Here is a 19,584-nt window from a genome sequence, read left to right as displayed (position 1 = left end):
CCGGGGACCTTCAGTCTCTTATTCCGGCCCTGATTACAATACATTACAAACTCAACAATCCATTTATATATAATAGTAACCTACCACTAATGGAAATTATTAAGGCAAATACTAGTCACTTCGGCTTTCTTTGCCTCATGCCTTTACAGGTTCAAGAAACTCCACAGTTGCTTCTATATAACACTTATTTGAATACTTGTATAAACAACTATGAAAGCTGTTGTTATGGTTGTCACCAGGGCCGGATTAACCCGAGGTCTAACTGGGCTATAGCCCAGGGGCCTCGGGCATCCAGGGGGCCCTTCAAAGTCCTCAGCAGCATTATTGATCGGTCCAGGGGCGGGGGCGCCCCCAGCCCGATCAATGCTGCTGAGCACTGTCACTGTAGTCCTCCGTCCCCGGCGCTCAGTAATCTGCTTACTGAGGAGATCTCGCGAGTGAACTCTGGCGAGATCTCCTCAGTAAGGAGCTTACAGCGCGCCGGGGACGGAGGACTACAGTGACAGGTAAGCGCTTGGGGGGGGCCCTCACTGAGTACGGGGGGGCGGCGGGTGGCTCACATTGAGGGCCTCACGGGGGAATGGAGGCGCCCTTAGCCCAGGGGCCTCCATACCCTTAATCCGGCCCTGGTTGTCACTCTATATATTATCAATAACCGTGCAATATCTTTCACATACGTGGCCCTTTTAGGACATACCACGATCACGCCAAAGTATGCCAAAAATAGTATACTTCACATTTGCTCAAACAATGTGCGTGAACAATACCTACAGCTACTCTGCCTCATTCCTCTCTCCCTCCAAAGCAAAACACTTGAGGTTCACTAGTCCTCAGTGCCTATGCTATCCATACTTAACAAACCACCAGCTTATTATACAAACTAGCTACAGTACTGTTCATAGTATCTTGAGGGTTTTTTTAATGTAAGCACATTGCCAATAAAATGATTGCATTAATAGTAATTAACAATATATCAATATAACAATATAGGGCTGCTGTGAGACAGAACCGTACTGTCTGCTCCAGCCTTCACTCACTGGTCTATAGAACATGCAGTTCAGTTACCAAAACTTGCCTCATTTTGCTAAAACACCTGTCCACTCTAGTTCAGAGAGATGGTTTAAAATGTTTATTTGATACATTGTACATAATAGAAGCAATATTAAAACTTTAGGGAAATAAAGTTGTTTGTATTGTTTTTACTGTTACTCAAACTCAAATGAATATTTGAGGCTCCTTTAACATATGTTACAAATAAAGGATTATAATTTGTGATTCAGCTGTGAAGTACAATAGCCACAAACATGCACATTTTGGGCTAGATTTACTAAGCTGCGGGTTTGAAAAAGTGGGGATGTTGCCTATAGCAACCAATCAGATTTTAGCTTTCATTTATTTAGTACATTCTACAAAATGACAGCTAGAATCTGATTGGTTGCTATAGGCAACATCCCCACTTTTTCAAACCTGCAGCTTAGTAAATCTAGCCCTTTGTCTTTGCTTTACTATTGGTTGGGAACACCTAAGCAGAGTTTATCTATAGACAGGTTTGTAGCAGTGACTGGCTACAAACCATATATTTGTGAGATAAAAAGCATGTGTTAAATTGAACTAATATAGTTGTTCCACCCACAATCTCTAGGCTGTAGAGACTTCGAAAATGTAGATGTTCTAAAATTAAAACAAAATCATCTCTAAAACAGAAAATGTATAAAAGCCTGGAGTCATTGTGAGTCATTGTGGTCCGACTGTGTATGATCTACAGAAATGTTGACAGTCATTTCAAGGTTGTCATTGCAGTGGATATATTTTTCTCTCACCCTCTTTCAAGTCTTCCATATTGCATGTCGGATTTCTTTTAATGTGTTTCCTTTGTTTTTTCCCACTAACCCCCACACCTCTGTGATCACAGTGTGACTGCTCAAATTACAGCTCTCCCACAAAGTTACCAATATCTGCCTCACTCATTGCACCATTACAATGTTGATGTTTTGCTCCTTTATCAGCAAGCTTTACAATGTGTTGTAGTTTTCATACATACATGTATGTGTCTGATAGAGATCAGTTGCCTTTAGACAATTGCAGATTATTGAGACGGATTACCATCCAGTATCAGAGAGATGAACTTTACTTAAAGGGTCATTAAACATAAAATTCAAGATGCCTTATACAAAATGCCTATCAATACCATTGAGTAATATATATATATATATATATATATATATATATATATATATATATATATATATATATAAAGAGAGACAGACAGACAGACAGATGTGTATATAGATAGATAGATAGATATATGTACATCAACTTTAAGAACTGAATGTTCACTTGCTGCCTAATACATCCCACAGCTTGACAGTTAATTATCTGTAATGAGATAATCAATGTTATTCACTTCACTTGACAGTGGTTTTAATGTTGTGGCTGATCGGTGTGTGTGTGTGTGTGTGTATATATATATATATATATATATATATACACACGTTCAGCGGTTATTAGAACTGAAGAGAGATATAGCTGCTGCAAGGGACACTTTTTTAACCTGTACACATTGTTTGGTAAAAAAAATTCAATGTTTTGTTAAAGAACACTGAATTAGCCTCACTGACTGATATGGCTGATAACAGGGAACAATGGCTTGCATTTAGTTGCATAGCAATAATAAATACATTACCACACATCTCAGTCTAGAAAATGATGACCAGACGATGCCAAAATCAAAAACACAAAAATAATACAGTATATAGAGCAGTGTCCCAAACGTTCAGCTTCACAAATGGCTGCTTTGTGTAATATTATGGTTGACTCACTGATAATTTAAACTGCAGGCATTAGGATGTTTTTGTTACTGGAGACATATCAAGATAGAGAAGTAGAGGAAGCATTATATTTCATTCCACCTTAAGCATGCCGCTTGTCCTGCACTCCTTCAATTGGCTTGAATTTCAGGAAATTACAGAGCTGGCACGTGTTGTAATCCCAACATTGTAAGCCTTTGTTTTTAGATCTTTGTGGTACACTTGCTCTCTCACGTCCATGTTCCCAGAAAGGCAATATTGTATGATTATTTGTTCTTTGTGTGCCAATTCTAACAGAATAAGGGACAGACTTAGAAATGTTTTACACCTGGCCAGCAGATACACATCGTAATGAGGAGCATTGTCTTGTCCTTATTTCACTTCTACAGGCGAGAGTCTGTGCCATTATCAGTAATCAAGGTACATGATGTATAATATATTATAACTAATGATGTAAGAGGAACACAGACCTTTGGTAAAATATTCCCCCATATCCCCACCATCCACCAGTATGTCACACTTTGGTCATAGTGGTGTCACTGCATCTATCCACTCTCCATGGTCATCATCTTCTCTTCTTTTCTTCTCTGGTTTCTTCTCTACAGTCTCCTAACGGCCTGTTTCCGGAATGAACTCATGGATCCCCGGGGAGATCTTCTGAAAGACAAAGATACCTTCCCAAAACACTCTACATTCTCCCACCTCTCAATGTATCCATAAAACATAGACTATTTCCTTGTACTGCCATGCAGCCGGAAAAAAAACCCTTCTCTTTAAACCTGTGGACAATCTTGTTGTTACATAGGAAAACTAGCACTTAGCTGCAATACATCTAAACTGATGGAATAAACTGTTGCAAAGCTTACTGCTCCATGATGAGGTCTTGGAAGAATCTGAAAATTGCAGTATCATACAGCTACGACTTCAATTCCTGCACTTGTTTTGGTGGGGTTAATTTTAGACCATACATTTTAAACATTAAACTAAAGGTATGGGGCATTTTTAAAAAAAAAAAATGCTTGGGACACTTTTCTTAACACTTTGTCTAAATTTTTACAAAATGCATTAAAAATATCTACCCCACATTATTCCCTACTCACTAACTGTGAGTTTTATCACTCACAGTGACTGCAGGGGAGGAGCTCAGTGATGATATCTGGCAGTTGCCCTATTGTCCCGGAATGTCTGGGAGACTCCTGAATTTCTGGGAGTCCTCCCGGAATCCCGGGAGAGCAGGGCAACCTCCCGGACTGAGCCCACTGCATTAGTGAAGTGAGTGGGGGCGTGGCTAAAATAATGCAATTCATTGCGCCACGCCCCTACATGCCCACCTTCCCCCAGGATCTCCCGGAGGCCAACAAGTAAAAGTTGGCAAGCATGTGATATCTTAATGTCTGACATTGTTACTGAGCAATAGCAATTATTTATTCTATTTTTATTTCTGTTATAATAGGACTCCAGATAAAATATTTGCTGAGTAAAACATCTGGATGTAAGTGAGAATTTAACATTCCTATAGCACCCATTTCTGAGGTGACCATTGAAATCTTTGTTATCTGTGGCACATTTACCACAGATAAACTTGTTTGAAAACCAAGCAAGATATGCAGCTATCGTTGGATTTAGTGATCCCTATGACAAATGCTCCAGCTTACTCACATGTGCATGTGCCATGTGAATATATATTACTGTCAGTGTGTTGTATGGTAACACACATTTGAATGTGCATGGGCTTCAGCAATTGTCATGTGGATCTATGATAAGCTACATTCTTTCAACCATTTTCAAATGATGTGCCCATGTGCAATGCTTTGCTGTAAACAGCTTAGCCTTGTGGGAGACTAGTGAAAGTGAAGTACATTTTTAAGGGGTGTGATTTTTTTTTTTTCATTTTGAATTTGATATTTCCTTTAATTTATGTAGCATTCGTGAAGGGACTCAAGCACTAATCTTTCATTTGGGTAGATTACTTGCCTTTTACCCTCTCCTTGTTGGTTGCAAATATTTCTGGTTTGGTGTTTGTAATACTTGCTTCTTGGTTTTGAGCAGGTCTCAAATGTAAACATTTTGCTAAAGATATTTTGTGTGTATTAAAAATGTTACATGCTGGGATAGGCCTTTTTCCATAGTCGTTCATGAATGCTGGTCATGTCAGATTATGTACAAATGCTGCTGGACAGATGTAAATGTAAATTGTTCTGTATTGGTTTGATATCAGACACAAAAGCCTTTGTTATTTCAAGTTTAAACTGTGCATTTCGTGTTTATTTAGTGAAATTAGTTCAAATTTTCTCAAATCCAGGTACATTTGGAAATAAATATGCTTGGACATGGTTGCATTAGTATCTAGGAAGACTGAGCACTGCTTGGTTAATTTGTGTCCATCCATAACTATTTCTTATAGTTTTACAATAGTTATTTGTGTCATCCACAAAGGTGAACATTTGCAAATCTGTGGAGGATTAAATACAATAAATACTGCATTTTAGTATGAATATAGATTCCCCCAAATCACTGTAGAAGGTGAAGGATATATGCTTGTCCAGTATTCTGAAATTATGAAAGGGAACCATGAAATCATCAAGTTTATACGGTTAGACACACAAAAGAAAATAGCTGGTAGCCACCACAATGTTATTTTTATTTACAAAATGGTAAACTGTTCTGCACCACTGAGTAAATGAGACATAAGTTATAGTTACTAAACTGTGGGTTTGAAAAAATTGGAGCTGTTACCTATAGCAACCAATCAGATTCTAGCTGTCATTTTGTAGAACGTACTAAATAAATAACTAGAATCTGATTGGTTGCTATAGGCAACATCTCCACTTTTGCAAACCCGTAGATTAGTAAATATACCCCATAAAGCAAATATACAACAGTAATGTATAGTGTGGCAGATGGTGTGAGTAACTACATTTCATTTCAAATATCTGAACATCTCTGAAAACATTTACATAGGTTGTTTTGAATGATAATCTTTTATATTAAATCTTGTATTTAACCAATCATTTTTGTGGCAGCAGTAGGGAAATTTGAGGTGTGATCAACAGACAAGCAGTGGGTAGCTTCTACTGTATTTCTTCTACATTTCATATTATTATGTGTAAAACCAACAAAAAAACTGTAAAAATTAATGTTGAAAAGCAGTACTATAAGACATTATTGTATTAATTTCAATGCTTTGCTCTCTTAGAGTTTGTAATGTTATTAACTTTACGAATCACTCTCCTAAGAATTTGGCTTTATTAAAAGAAAATGCATTAAAAATAGGAAAATATTCATTTTATGCAGACAAATTCCACTGGGTTTCCCCTTGGCATCCTCTTGAAGTGCTGTTTCGAGTGGCTGCATGTTCTTAATTGCCAATAAATATTTATATTAGTTTATCTTGGACATCGGATGTCTTTTTGTTCCAGTTCCTGTTCTTTTGCTTGTACTTAAGCCAGATTATCATAAGGTCAATGAGACAAACACATAACTGTAGCTGCCTGCTAAGCGTACTTGAAATGCCTACTCAAAAGATGTCCAAGGATTAACATTTAAGAGGCTACATGTGTTATAAATACACGTTTTCAGGCCAGATTATATTAAAAAATGAAATCTGTGGCGGATGTCATGAAAGCTAGGAGCCACATAAAAGTCTTGATGCCCACATTGAATCGGTCACATAGACCTAATCTAGAAAACAAGCTGAAAATAAAAATTTTATTCAGCTTGCTACTGACATATAACCAATGGTCAAAGTCGGTATGCCACACAGCCACTTCTCCTACTGCCTTCATTGTGAAACTATCAGATTCCATTCACTTACATCTCCATACCGCCACTTCTCCTACTGCCTTCATTGAGAAGTTATCAGATTCCATTCACTTACATTTCCATACCTCCACTTCTCAAACTGCCTTCATTGTGAAGCTATCAGATTCCATTCACTTACATCTCCATACCGCCACTTCTCCTATTGCCTTCATTGAGAAGCTATCAGATTCCATTCACTTACATCTCCATACCGCCACTTCTCCTATTGCCTTCATTGAGAAGCTATCAGATTCCATTCACTTACATCTCCATACCACCACTTCTCCTACTGCCTTCATTGAGAAGCTATCAGATTCCATTCACTTACATTTCCATACCGCCACTTCTCCTACTGCCTTCATTGTGAAGCTATCAGATTCCATTCACTTACATTTCCATACCGCCACTTCTCCTACTGCCTTCATTGAGAAGCTATCAGATTCCATTCACTTACATCTCCATACCGCCACTTCTAAATTTTCATTTTAACCATTGCATATAACCATAACCTTTGTCGGACATCTTTGAAATTGTTCAGGTCTCCCAGAACAGGAGGAATAAAACCTAGTACTGTAAATGGAAAGTGGCTGCTGATTGAAAGACCTGGTGCTCCTCCAAACCAATCAGTTACTGGCTTTCATTAACAGGTTAAATGAAGTAGGTAATCAGTAGAGGTCAGCTACATGTCAGTGCCCAGACCCTGCTAAATACAGTGAATGGTGGAGATATCATGGAAGGAATCCACCCCAAAGTACTCTCATAGGGAACAGTTTTAAATTCAGTTTAACGCTACTTATACCCCATTCATACTGCACCAAAAACCCGGGTTTTTGCCGGGGCAAGCTCAGATAACCCGGGTTGAGGTGCAGTATGAATGGTCCCAGATCTAATTGACCCGGGAATTAGACCCGGGTCTTTTGGTGGGGTAATTCCCGAGTCTGCCCCGAGAAGCCTGCACTATGAATGGTGCAAACTGGGTTTTTCAACCCGGGTCTCACCAGACACAATGATAAAATAAAAAAATAAAAAAAGAGAAGCTAATCAGAGCTCCTCTTGTGATGTTGTCATGGAAACCCCAGGCAGACCTGTGTTCAGTATGAACGTGGTCTACCTGGGATTTGGACTCTGGGGGATACTCTGCCTCCCTCTGTCCCCCGTAAATTTCCCAGGTTCATATACCCGGGATATTGCCTGGGCGGCCGTACGTAAGCGGTAATAATAACTTCTATGTCAGTTTCCTGTTAATTTTCACAGATATACACCGAATGTTTAAATACAGACAGAAACATCCAGAAACTAAACATGAAATACATTGTGTATTTTACATGTTCCATACAGAGAGTATTAGGTGCAGTTAGTGTATAGCCAGTAGACAATTTACTGACACAGTTTTCCGCGTTCCATTCACATTAGCAGGCACATAGTCATTGTTCACTTTGACACCATTTTATAGCTCACCCATACGCTTGTTGTAGAGAAATACAAGTTTGAAAAGGGTCTTGTGCAACGGAACAACCTACCAGTATAAACCCATGAAGAGGCGTTATCGAAGAGTGTATTTCATAAGAAAACTAGCATCACGTATACTTTGATTTAATCATAGTTTTTTTTTAATTCCATCCTATAATCAGACATTTCATCTCCCCAGAATCATTGTCAGCAGTACTGTGCAATGTACCTTTTTATCTTTCTACATAATCAAAACAACAGTGAACTAAGTCTGGAATCTGAGGTGTGTAATTGAATCTCTAGGTCCTACAGTCAGCGCCTCAGGGTATATGCTCACCACCTCCTCCTCTTGGCTTGCTGCCCTATACCTAGAGGGAATTGAGTGATCCTATCTCTCCACATACCTGCCCGGAAGATGTGTGAACTGTTGCTGGAATGATGGAGTTAGAAAAAATATCACCTCTTCCTCATAGGAGCATGAAAATGGAAACTCTGAACTCTTCAAGTGTCCATGTAGATGGAAAGAAAGACTAAAACTATACTTATGCCAAACTACATCACAAAGCAGCAGCCCCACTTGCTTACAAAACAGATTTATCAGCTATTTGTCAATGAACAACACTCAACAATGTTATTTTAAATATAAATCAAATATTATTAAAGGGGAACACCAGAAAATTCCCTTTTTATATACTTTCAGATATTCTATAAATATGTCCTTCTCAATTTGAGTAAAATATTGAGCATTGTCATTTCATTGATCCATTTTTCAATCTATGCTTGGACATTCTTTATGTAATATCTGTAATATCTGTAGGGATACACACTCTATTATCCATATGGTTCAGGGATGCTTCTTTCAAGCTCCATAAACACCCACAGAGTTTGGGTAAATGTAAAGATACCCCAAATCTGACAACACAAGGTGTTTGTGTAGGCACTAGGTACCCTAACCATCACATGTCTTGTATCTCTGCAGATCTTCATTACAAGGACAGCCCTCCTTTGGATCAGCCTCTCCTCCACTCAGCAAGATGAATAGCATGAACAAGCTACCTTCTGTCAGTCAGCTGATGAACCCACAGCAGAGAAACTCCCTTACTCCTAATGCCATGTCAGATGGTATGGGGTCAAACAGTAAGTACCTAAAGACAAATTTGTGTACCGACTTCTGCAGTATGGATCGGCTCCTTGTATATTATTTTTCATTGCACAGTTATAGAAAAAAATACATATTGGTTCATGAAGAGTGCTTGAAGTTTGTGGTTGTACTTTGTGATGTCTATGGAGACTTGAATAGTAAGAAGCAAGTTTTCAGTGGTAGTCTACACCAAGACAGCACTGTATAGCACTTATATTTTCAGCATGATAAAAACAATAATCAATATATTTCATAGAATATCATGTTATCTGGATGTGTAATAAAAGTTTGTTTTCAGAGTGTTTGCACATCAGGGGACCTGCTGCTAGTTTGGTGTCTATGTGGATTTGTGTGTGTGTGACCAGATCTGCAAGATCGAGCTGAAAGATTTAACATTAGCATAGTTTGATGATGACCACATACAGAGTTAGATGCAGTCATCATCCGTTCCTCTTTCCCAATCACATCTGATAGACCCCAAACACATGTTGATTGGGATTGATTTCAGCGTGTATGCTCACCTAAAGCAACGTGCCGGTCATCCAGTCCTGATATTAATGCAGTTCTCCTGAGATGAAATCTCCCTGAAAATGGGTTCATGTGGATGTTAACATTATATGGAAGCTTTTTGCCAGGGCCTTTTTTACTGAAACATGTGTGTGTGTGTGTGTGTGTGTACATTAGTTGTGTATACATTAGTTGTGTGTGTGTAAATTAGTTGTGTGTGTGTGTGTACATTAGTTGTGTGTGTGTACATTAGTTGTGTGTGTACATTAGTTGTGTGTGTGTGTATACATTAGTTGTGTGTGTGTGTGTGTGTACATTAGTTGTGTGTGTACATTAGTTGTGTGTGTGTGTACATTAATTGTGTGTGTGTACATTAGTTGTGTGTGTACATTAGTTGTGTGTGTGTGTGTGTGTGTGTGTGTAACTTAGTTGTGTGTGTGTGTGTACATTAGTTGTGTGTGTATGTGTGTACATTGCAAATTTTATGATTTAAACATTATGAATTACACCTACATATGTTAAAGAATCTACATATGGGTCAATGTAAAGACCAGTGTCCTATTTTTGGACCCTGTTGTGAACTTGTGTATTCCCTTCAAGCATGGAAGGGATTGTTTTTCAAACTGTGTAGGAGAAGCACTTTCTAATAGTTGCTAAAGACAGAATATACATAACACTGAATATAGAAATGTAACATGAGAATTTCTTTCTTTCAACTGTAGGCAAAACGATCTTTCTTAATTGCAATAAGTGTTTGCCAGAGGTGCAGGTGTTCAATAATATGTCAAAATCACATACAGTATTTTGTTTCACTGCCAGTTGCATGTCCTGAAGGCCACAAAATATACAAATTATATGTAAAAAATATGTCAGTAACATTCTTTTGCTGCAGATTCTGCCTGCGAGTATATGACATTAAGTTCTGTTGAAGTGTTTTGGTTCATACAAAAGTTGAAATATTGGCTGATATGGACTTGCTTCTGTATGGTTACCAATTTAGTTATGTGCTTATTATTTTCTTCTAAGAGGTGGGACTCCTAGATTAAAATAATAAATTGCCAATTGTCAGTGTGTCCTATGGTCTGGTGCACCATTGTTCTGGAACTGGGAGAGGTGGTTCCCATAAGGGCACAGATTAGGGTCCCCACCCACAAGTTGCATACGTCCAATTTAGTCCAAACATAGGAAGATATGGTGAAATAAAACACAATGGTCTTTATTTACTAAACTGTGGAGATTTTGCCTATAGCAACCAATCAGATTCTAGTTTTCATTTACTTAATACATTCTACAAAATGACAGCTAGAATCTTATTGGTTGCTATAGGCAACATCTTCACTTTTTCAAACCAGCAGTTTAGTAAATATACCCCAATGCCTTTTGAATCACTAACATTAATATCACTAATCTTGTAGTGGTTGCCAGGTGTAACTAGGAATCTAATGTAAAACATCATGTGCAAGTTCAGGATCTTGTTCCCCAGAATTTATTTGAATTTTTATCATTTCTGACAGCAGGAAATTTTAGCAATATGTCTTATACAATGCAATGCTTTATATATGCAGTTCAATATGATTTCCATTCAAGTTATATTGACCACTATTTTAATAATCTATTGTCACTACTATAGCAACAGGTGGTAATCTTTGTACACACGTATTTTGCTAGCAGTAAAATAATTTTGCTCCTGTGTGGACCCCATAGACAAACCATAGTAATACAGTGGTTACCTCAATAGATTTATGATGTGCATTATATTTTATATTTTATGTTTCCACCTGCTACCAGTTCCCATGATGAGTGCCCATATGCCAATGACTGGGGATCTTAATGGGCTTAGCCCTCCACAGACGCTGCCTCCTTCCCTATCCATGGCATCTACATCACACTGCACACCACCTCCTCCATATCCTACAGACTGCAGCATCTCCAGGTAAGTACACAAAGAAATGTTAATGCCATAGGCACCGTGTCATAAAATGTTTGTGTGAATTTCTAGATATGGAAAACTAGACTTTATTTGGTTATACCGACTTCTAGTCTATAGAAAACAATTATGAAAAGCTGAAAATATATTTATCTCATGTGTACCAGGGTCTACAGCTATGAATGAAGTAGAGGAACTTATTAGCAATTGCCTACATCTTGGTTTTATTTATGAGTAAAAGAAGCTGTATATTACTTTCATGTGTGCTCTGGAGTACATTGTATAAGATTTTGCACAGCATATTTGTTACTTTGTATCACAATCTCTCCACCAAATTTTTTGAGCTCTACCTGTGACTCTTCTGATTATTGAATAAGTGGTCACTACTGTATTGTTAGCCCATATTTGTGGACTTTTTTAGACAATTTTGCAAATATAATTCCTAACCTATATCTAACTATTAGTTAGATACCCTGTCTAGTAGAATGTATCTAGCCAGTACATGTAGGAAGGCAGGCATAGACAGAAGGCTGCACCTGGTGGAGAATCCGATGGATAAGGTACTTGTTTGATGCACTATACTAGAGAGTGTATGTAAGCAGTGACTAGCTATATAATAGGGGTCATATTTTGCACAATTAGACCCTAAGAAAAAGTCCACAGTATTGGACTTATTCTATGACATCTTCATAAATACATGTCTCAAAATGCAGTAACCTTTTTTGAGGATACTCTCAATATGTTGCTAAATGCTCTGCTGGCTTGAACTTTCTGTGAATACCTACAACTAGAAATACAGTACTTTAATGGTTTGTTTGTTTTGTAAATGAAGATTCTACAAATACTATATGACTTACAGAGAGTGAGTAGTTTATGTGTCATTTTAATACAAAATAGTTTTATGTTGTATCCAAACTGAAAATGAATGGACTTCTGTGATCATCTTACATTGAATGCACATTCTTGTAAAGGGGATGAGGGGGGTAGTTGCACTTTAAAAGATAACTTTCCTTACCAATAATAATAGAACTTAGGAATTCATACCATTTGCTGTATTTATCAAGGTCCTGTTGCTTATAGACGATTACCTACATCGCTGCTTGGCTCTCTCCGCATCAGGGAGATTCAGCGCACCAACTGTAACTCAAAGGCTTACAGCTGTTGTGTTTGCTCTCTCCTGCTATTGAGGGAGCTGAGATTCCAGTGGTGATCGGCAGAGATGCCTGGACCCTGCTAAATACAGAAAATGGTGAACTCCCACTAATGTACTATTATTGGTAAGGAAAGTTATATAGGAAAATATATTTTTTATGTATAAATTCCCTTTAATTATACTAGCTAATCTTGTTAAATAACAATGTGCATGTCAGTAATCCACTTTAGCATAGTTGGTTGTTTTGTAACTTTTTTCTGAAGTGCCTTCTGCATTTTTTATTGCTGAACTTCTAAAACATATAAAAATATTTGAAAAGTAAGGGGTTGTATTTTGCACCCCCTTACAGTCACCTGGGCATGGATTCATCCCCCGCCCCTAATCAATTTGTGCATGCGTATGGACCAGTAAAAGAAAGACGTGAGGTGAGATAACGCTAGTTTTACCTCTACAACCACACTAGTCTTTGTATTAAACATACTTCTGGCTAATATGGCAGTGTTTTGGGAACTTTATGCTAAAAGAATGCAGATGGCAAAATTATTTCAACTATGGACTGCCCAGGCTAATCCTGAAGTACCCAACCACTCTGCCATTTTTAGCTATGTTTCTTTCTTGGTCGTTTGCTATATACTTTGCCATTGTACTCCTGAAATGTTTCTCCTGACTGTCAAGCTCATCCATCAGTGGGGCCCCCCAGCCCTTGATGCTTGTTTTGAACCTTGAATTGTATTTGACCATTTCATGGAGCAGGACTTGTCCATCTGTAGTTAACAATAATACCACTTTCATACTGCCGCCCCGGCAATATCTCGGGTTGTTAACCCGGGATATTGCCGGGGCACAGGGCAGTATAGATAACAAGATTCCCGGGTCGGGCGGGTTCATACTGCACCTGCCCGACCCGGGTTTTAGAAAAAAAAAAGTGTTAAAAAAGATTTTAATTAAAAAAAAATACATAAGAAATGTTTACTTAACTTATTTTCAGCCAGCGGTGTCTTCGGTGCGTTGCCGGCTGTCAGGGGGACCTCTGGGTACTAAAATGACGTCATTTCTAGACCATTAGAAATTACATCATTTTAGTACCCAGAGGTCCCCCTGACAGCCGGCAACGCACCGGAGACACCGCTGGCTGAAAATAAGTTAAGTAAACATTTCTTATGTATTTTTTATTAATTAAAATCTTTTTTTTTTTACCTCACAGTTTTTTTTTTTACAGTATGAATGGTGAGACCCGGGAATTACACGGGTTGCACCATTCATACTGCAGGCTAGTGGGGTCCAACACGGGAATTACCCCTCGCAAAATCCCGGGTCTAAGTCCCGGGATTTTGTGGTTGGACTATTCATACTGCACCAAGACTCGGGTTTTTCAGCGTGCCTCTGCAAAAACCCGGGTTTTTGGTGCAGTATGAATGGGGTATTACTGAATTCGAAATTACCACGCAGATGCTATGCGGATTGGTTCTGCATATACAGTGATGTCATTCATCAGTGCAGTATTGTGAGCAATATTCATTACTGCAACATATAATAGCTTTAATGTTAGGAAGTTTATTTTACCAGCCTCCAAATACCAAAAGATTTTGAAAGCACATAACTAATGTTATGTTGTCCCATTTCTTGTGTGGTTCTTAGAAATATCTTTTTTATTTTTAATCAGGAACCCGCTGCATTTTCATATAAAATTGCTTTCTTTTGTCTCTAGTTTTTTAGCGAGATTGGGATGTTCATCCTGTCTGGACTTTTTCACTGCCCAGGGCCTGAGCAACATCTATCAGATTGAGCACTATTCAATGGAGGTGAGTTTCCTTAACCTGCTCTTTCACCTTCCACTATGCTTTCCCTGACTTATTAGAGGAGAGACCTTTGGCTAATATAAAGACTAATTACAACTATAAATTAACTTGTCACTAATATCCTCCTCCTCCTAACTAGTAGTACTGTGGACTGTTGGGATCCCATGCCAGGAACTCTTGAAGTTCAGGAGAACCTGACCCGTTCCAGTGCCACAACATTTCTTCTTCTGGTGCTGACAGCCCTGGAGAAGTTTAAATCCAAACAGTACTATATTTATTTCTGCACAGTCTTCATCTGTGTTAGGAGCTAACATTTGGCTGTTTGTACTGCACCTTGTAAAAGTTGTCAGCAGAGGACAAGATTCAGTAACAATGCTGGCTGGGGTAAGTTCTACCGAAAGGCAGGGGCCCATGGCATGGAACCACCACAGTTCTATTAACTGGGATGATGTCAAAAATTATTTTTGGAATTAAGCAGGTTCCCAAGCTACAAGTGTCATTGGCTTGCAGATCCCACATGACCCCAAGCATATCCTGCTACCTCTACCTATCCCAGACTTTCCCAAACACTCCCCTATACTAAAGTATTCTGAGGATCTCCTCTGCATCCTCCCACAAGATTTGAGCTTTTTTGGGCTTCCTTTCAGGGTCAAACTTTGCTTAACGTCCAATCCAGTAATGTGTCACTGGCTAGTTTGGAACAGATTGGTCACCTGTACATCCTAGTGATTCCTCTCTTAGCCCTCACCCACAAAGTACTCCCCCTTCACTTTTTTCTGTCCCCAAGTTCACCTTTGTCCCAGTCCCCAATGTTTCTTTTTTACAGATTTTGGTTTTGATTACAAGTTAGGTTGACTGCAGAATCATGTCTTATTACTCTGTTTATATCACTGTATCTTTTTGTATGAATTGTTTAACCATTAATTTAACACTTCTCAGCAGAAATTCAATTTAATCAAATAAGAATTTTGTAACATTCACCGCTGTGTATGTAAGTTTAACGATTATGAAAGCACAAGTTACCATTTTAGGCTCAGACTGGCTCCTTGCAGCTTCTTTCAGTGCGAAGAAGGAAATTTGCTGTGTGTACAAAAATGTTTGTAATGTAAATGGAAAATAAGAAAAAAAACAGTGTGAGTTTTTGGTGTACTGATTAATGGACAGCTAACAATTCCCCGTTAATTGTCATCTGTCATCACAATGATGACAGATGACTTTTGGGCTAAATTTAATATACAAGTGATTTTGGGACAGTACTTCCGATAGGAGTCTGTCCCGGCGATGACTTTCTTTTGATGAAGACTACGGGTTCTGACTCGGAGTCTATATTGATAATGCTGTTGCCATGTGCGGTCCCTCTCTTGCAGTGCTCTCCCCATAGGATTGAATGGCTAACCATAACCTTTTCGGGACTTAATAAAATTGTCCAGACTGCAATCCTAATTGAGTATTATGGGGACTGCGGTCCAATATAGTAATTTTCCTAATACAGAAGATATCTCCGATATCTCCTGCATTAGGCTTTTCTTAAATGAACATTTTACTTAAAAATGCCTAAACCATGCGGAAAAATCAGTTTCCAAATGGTTTAGGGCTTTATAGATAGTGCTTTATAAATAAATTTGCACACTATTTAATATAATATAAAACGCTATGTACCTATACCTTAATTATTTCATTTTCTTTACAATGATGTGGCAAAAATCTTTTTCACATTGCTGTCTTTTTTTTTTTTTGCTTTTATTTTAATTTCCTTCAGGACTTGATTAGTCTGAAGATTCCCGAGCAGTTTCGTCATGCAATATGGAAAGGTCTATTGGAACACAGGCAAATCCATGAGTTCTCATCGCCTCCCCACCTGCTCCGGACAACCAGCAGTGCTTCTACTGTCAGCGTGGGTTCTAACGAACCTCGTGGAGAGAGGGTCATTGACGCTGTGCGGTTTACGCTTCGCCAAACCATATCCTTCCCACCCCGGGATGAGTGGAATGATTTCAATTTCGATATGGATGCCCGCAGAAATAAGCAGCAGCGAATAAAAGAAGAGGGAGAATGACTAACATCTTGCTTTTTCTCTTAACTGTGCCCAACATCATGCTTTCCAGTTAAAACCATCTTCCGCCATCCCTCATCATTGTATTTATGTGTGTGTGTGTGTATATATATGTATATGTATATGTATATGTGTATATATATATATATGTATATGTGTATATATATATATACATATATATATATATATATATATATATATATATATATATATACACATGTTTAGCGGAGATGATGTGAAGAAGACATAAGTTACAGATGAGGATCTAAAGCTAAGGAAGAATACAAGTAGGTGTGCAAGACAGGTACATCGGTTAGGGTATTAGAGAAATGAGTTGCACTTGTGTTTCAAACTTCAGTCTTCATTCCCCCATCAGTAGCTCACAGACCCGTGCCAAGAAGCCCTGTATAGGAATGAAGCACCAGGAAACAGAGGATGTCAAATTATACTATGGAGAGCAGGGTGACAACAGATCGTGGTGCCAAGATGTAGGCTACTGCCCAGGAAATCACACACTTTTTAATTATTCAAAAACATATGTTATTTATCACTAAGGGAGATTACATTTCATTTGACCAAACAATGGATAAACATGCTCTCTAGAGAGAGTATTAAGAGAACATTAAGTCACTTTGTTCACTCCTTTTAATATGGGGCCTGCTTTTTGCCTACTTGATTCCCTTCTACTCCTTGTTTGCACCCTGGCTCTCCACTATTAGACCCAAACGATACAAGTTCTTTAGTACTTTCTCTGTAGCTGCATTGTCTAGCTAGCAACAAGAAAGGAACTGTTCACCCCAGCAGGCACCACTGGCTGATGGCCTTATTGTATTACTATCACTGCCAATAACCTTTTTTTTACCTTTCATTAAATCAAAATTGTATATTGTATAGTTGCACTTATTAAATGCTTGGTGTTGATTTGAACAAGAACCAATAACAGAGCTTACAGAGATGGCAGCAATTGATCAAACAACCAAACAGTCATTTCAATTTAGCCCCATATGGCACCATAATACATGTGAAGCATTATTTGTCCCTGTTAAATTAGATTAAATCCAACAATTAGAATGATTTACTAATATGGTGTAAATGTGCAGTAGCTCTCAGCAACCAATTATCTTTGATTAATCCAGTACTTTTTAGACTAATGTCTAAAAATGTCTAGTTTGTTGATGTGGGTTACTTTCCCACCATATTAGTATATCACCACCTGTGTTTAGCAAAATACAGCTTTTGATTTAAATAGTTTACTGCAGGAACCAGGGTCCTTTGTAGAAGAACCTAATAAGACTTTATGTAAAAAATCAAACAGTACTAAGGCACTAAGTAAAATAGTTGAGCTTGCTAGTTTACAACAGAAAAGAAAGATGCCAACCAGCATTGCCAAATCTTAAGTGAGGCATTTTGTACATTTTGCTGGGACTTACAGTCTACTTTGGGCTTCATTTTTCTTCAAACCAGAATATCATATCTACATTTCATTTACTGCTTTATATTTCCATAGCTTAAACTAGCTGTATGAGTGTGTGTTTGAAAGTACTTGATAATATATTTTTATGGGTTATTGTTGGCTACTAGGAAATCCTACAACCCCAGAAGCACTAGGGTAAGTGTCTATTTGATTTGGGATGAATGAATAGACATGGCCTGATCACTATGTTGGATGTTATAAAACATAAAGTGGTTTCATGAACAACAGGACATTCATTTTTGGTTTATTATCTTCTAGTTGAAGTATTTCTGCTTTGGGAGACACTCTAGAGCATGCACAACTTCTTATGTTAGAGAATTCATTTCAGCACTGACACTTCTCCTATTTTCTGTTGTTCTTTTTAATGAACATTTTCTTAGAAGATTGGTTCCCTTCTAGTTGTAGGCATGTGTGCAAGGTATAGCAGGTGAGGAACTGTTAGTCAGCTTGTGTTCCCTACTCGGGGTCCTTACTCAGAGTCAGGAGTTTCACAGGAAGAGCCAGATAACACTAGTTCCATTATGACTGCATACCTGAATTTGGGAGTAGTATCACACCAATCCAATTCTGACTAGTTTTAAATTTAGTAATAAATAAAAAAAACTGAATTTTTTTTTTAATTTTATTTGATCTCTCTTTATTATGTGTAACATATATTATTTCATGCAAAGATGTTCTTCTAAGCTGTATTGCTACCTGGAGAGTTCTGCAGTCTGGAATAGTATAGATAGGATTGGTGCTTTAGCCCATAAAGAGCATTATGGGAGTTCACCTGTCTTATCCGGTGATGCCGTCAACCACGATGACCTTCCTCCACTGTCAGTGCTGGAATGCTAAAATAATTATATTAATATATTAAGTAGACCTTGATAACTTTGGAACTCCTGGTGATGCTTAATCCGAGAGGTTCAAGCAAGCAGTTTTGCTTTATTTTTCTGATACAATACAACCTAGACAACAAGTCGTTTACGATCTCAAGAAGCTTACTGGTTCTTAACTTTATTATTGGTCTTTCAGGATTGGTAAAAACATTACACAAATAATGCCATCCAGTTCTATAATTAAGTACCTTTTTACTACCTTTCCTATTTTTTATTTTCTTTTGTTATTGAAACTGAACTAAGATGTGAATGTTCATGTTATATACAAACACTGCCATTCTAAAGCCACTCATTCATGAGATCTGGTCAGCTAAGTTGTCTGTTTTCCGACATTGTGATGTAGGTTTTTACTATCAAAATCTGTTGCATCAGATTTAATAAGTCAGGATTGGGAAATCTGGCCAACCAATTCCCCCATCTGTGTGTTTGAGGTAATCGTTGGACCAAGAAGTAGGACGTTTGGCCTGGATCAGGGTAGTTAGCCGATACGTGAAAGGCCAGATCTGAGAGTTTGTAGCTTTTCTGTACACTGATTAAGATGTTGTTATGGCACTGCTTTACACGTAATGGACTATTACAACTCTAACCCTGT

General features: G+C 38.1%; 1 protein-coding gene across 6 annotated transcripts in view; it reads left to right on the top strand.

The window, feature by feature from the left end:
• TP63 (tumor protein p63) overlaps positions 1-19,129 on the top strand; it is a 56,423-nt gene extending 37,294 nt beyond the window's left edge. For 4 of the 6 annotated variants that reach the window (XM_075202304.1, XM_075202302.1, XM_075202303.1 and 1 more), the window contains 4 exons: positions 9,037-9,194; positions 11,494-11,638; positions 14,494-14,587; positions 16,344-19,129. In XM_075202304.1, the coding sequence (XP_075058405.1) occupies positions 9,037-9,194; positions 11,494-11,638; positions 14,494-14,587; positions 16,344-16,640 (694 nt within the window). In that variant the 3' untranslated portion in view covers positions 16,641-19,129. Of the gene's footprint in view, positions 1-3,412; positions 6,172-9,036; positions 9,195-11,493; positions 11,639-13,134; positions 13,211-14,493; positions 14,588-16,343 lie in introns of those variants that run through there. The other 2 variants (XM_075202305.1, XM_075202308.1) reach the window with 2 other exon arrangements.
• Positions 19,130-19,584: the final 455 nt, after the last annotated feature.

Source organism: Mixophyes fleayi, chromosome 3 (assembly GCF_038048845.1).
Source record: "Mixophyes fleayi isolate aMixFle1 chromosome 3, aMixFle1.hap1, whole genome shotgun sequence".
Taxonomy (NCBI): Eukaryota; Metazoa; Chordata; class Amphibia; order Anura; family Limnodynastidae; genus Mixophyes; species Mixophyes fleayi.
Note: the sequence above shows the minus strand (reverse complement) of the source record. Positions and strands in the feature narration are given on the sequence as shown.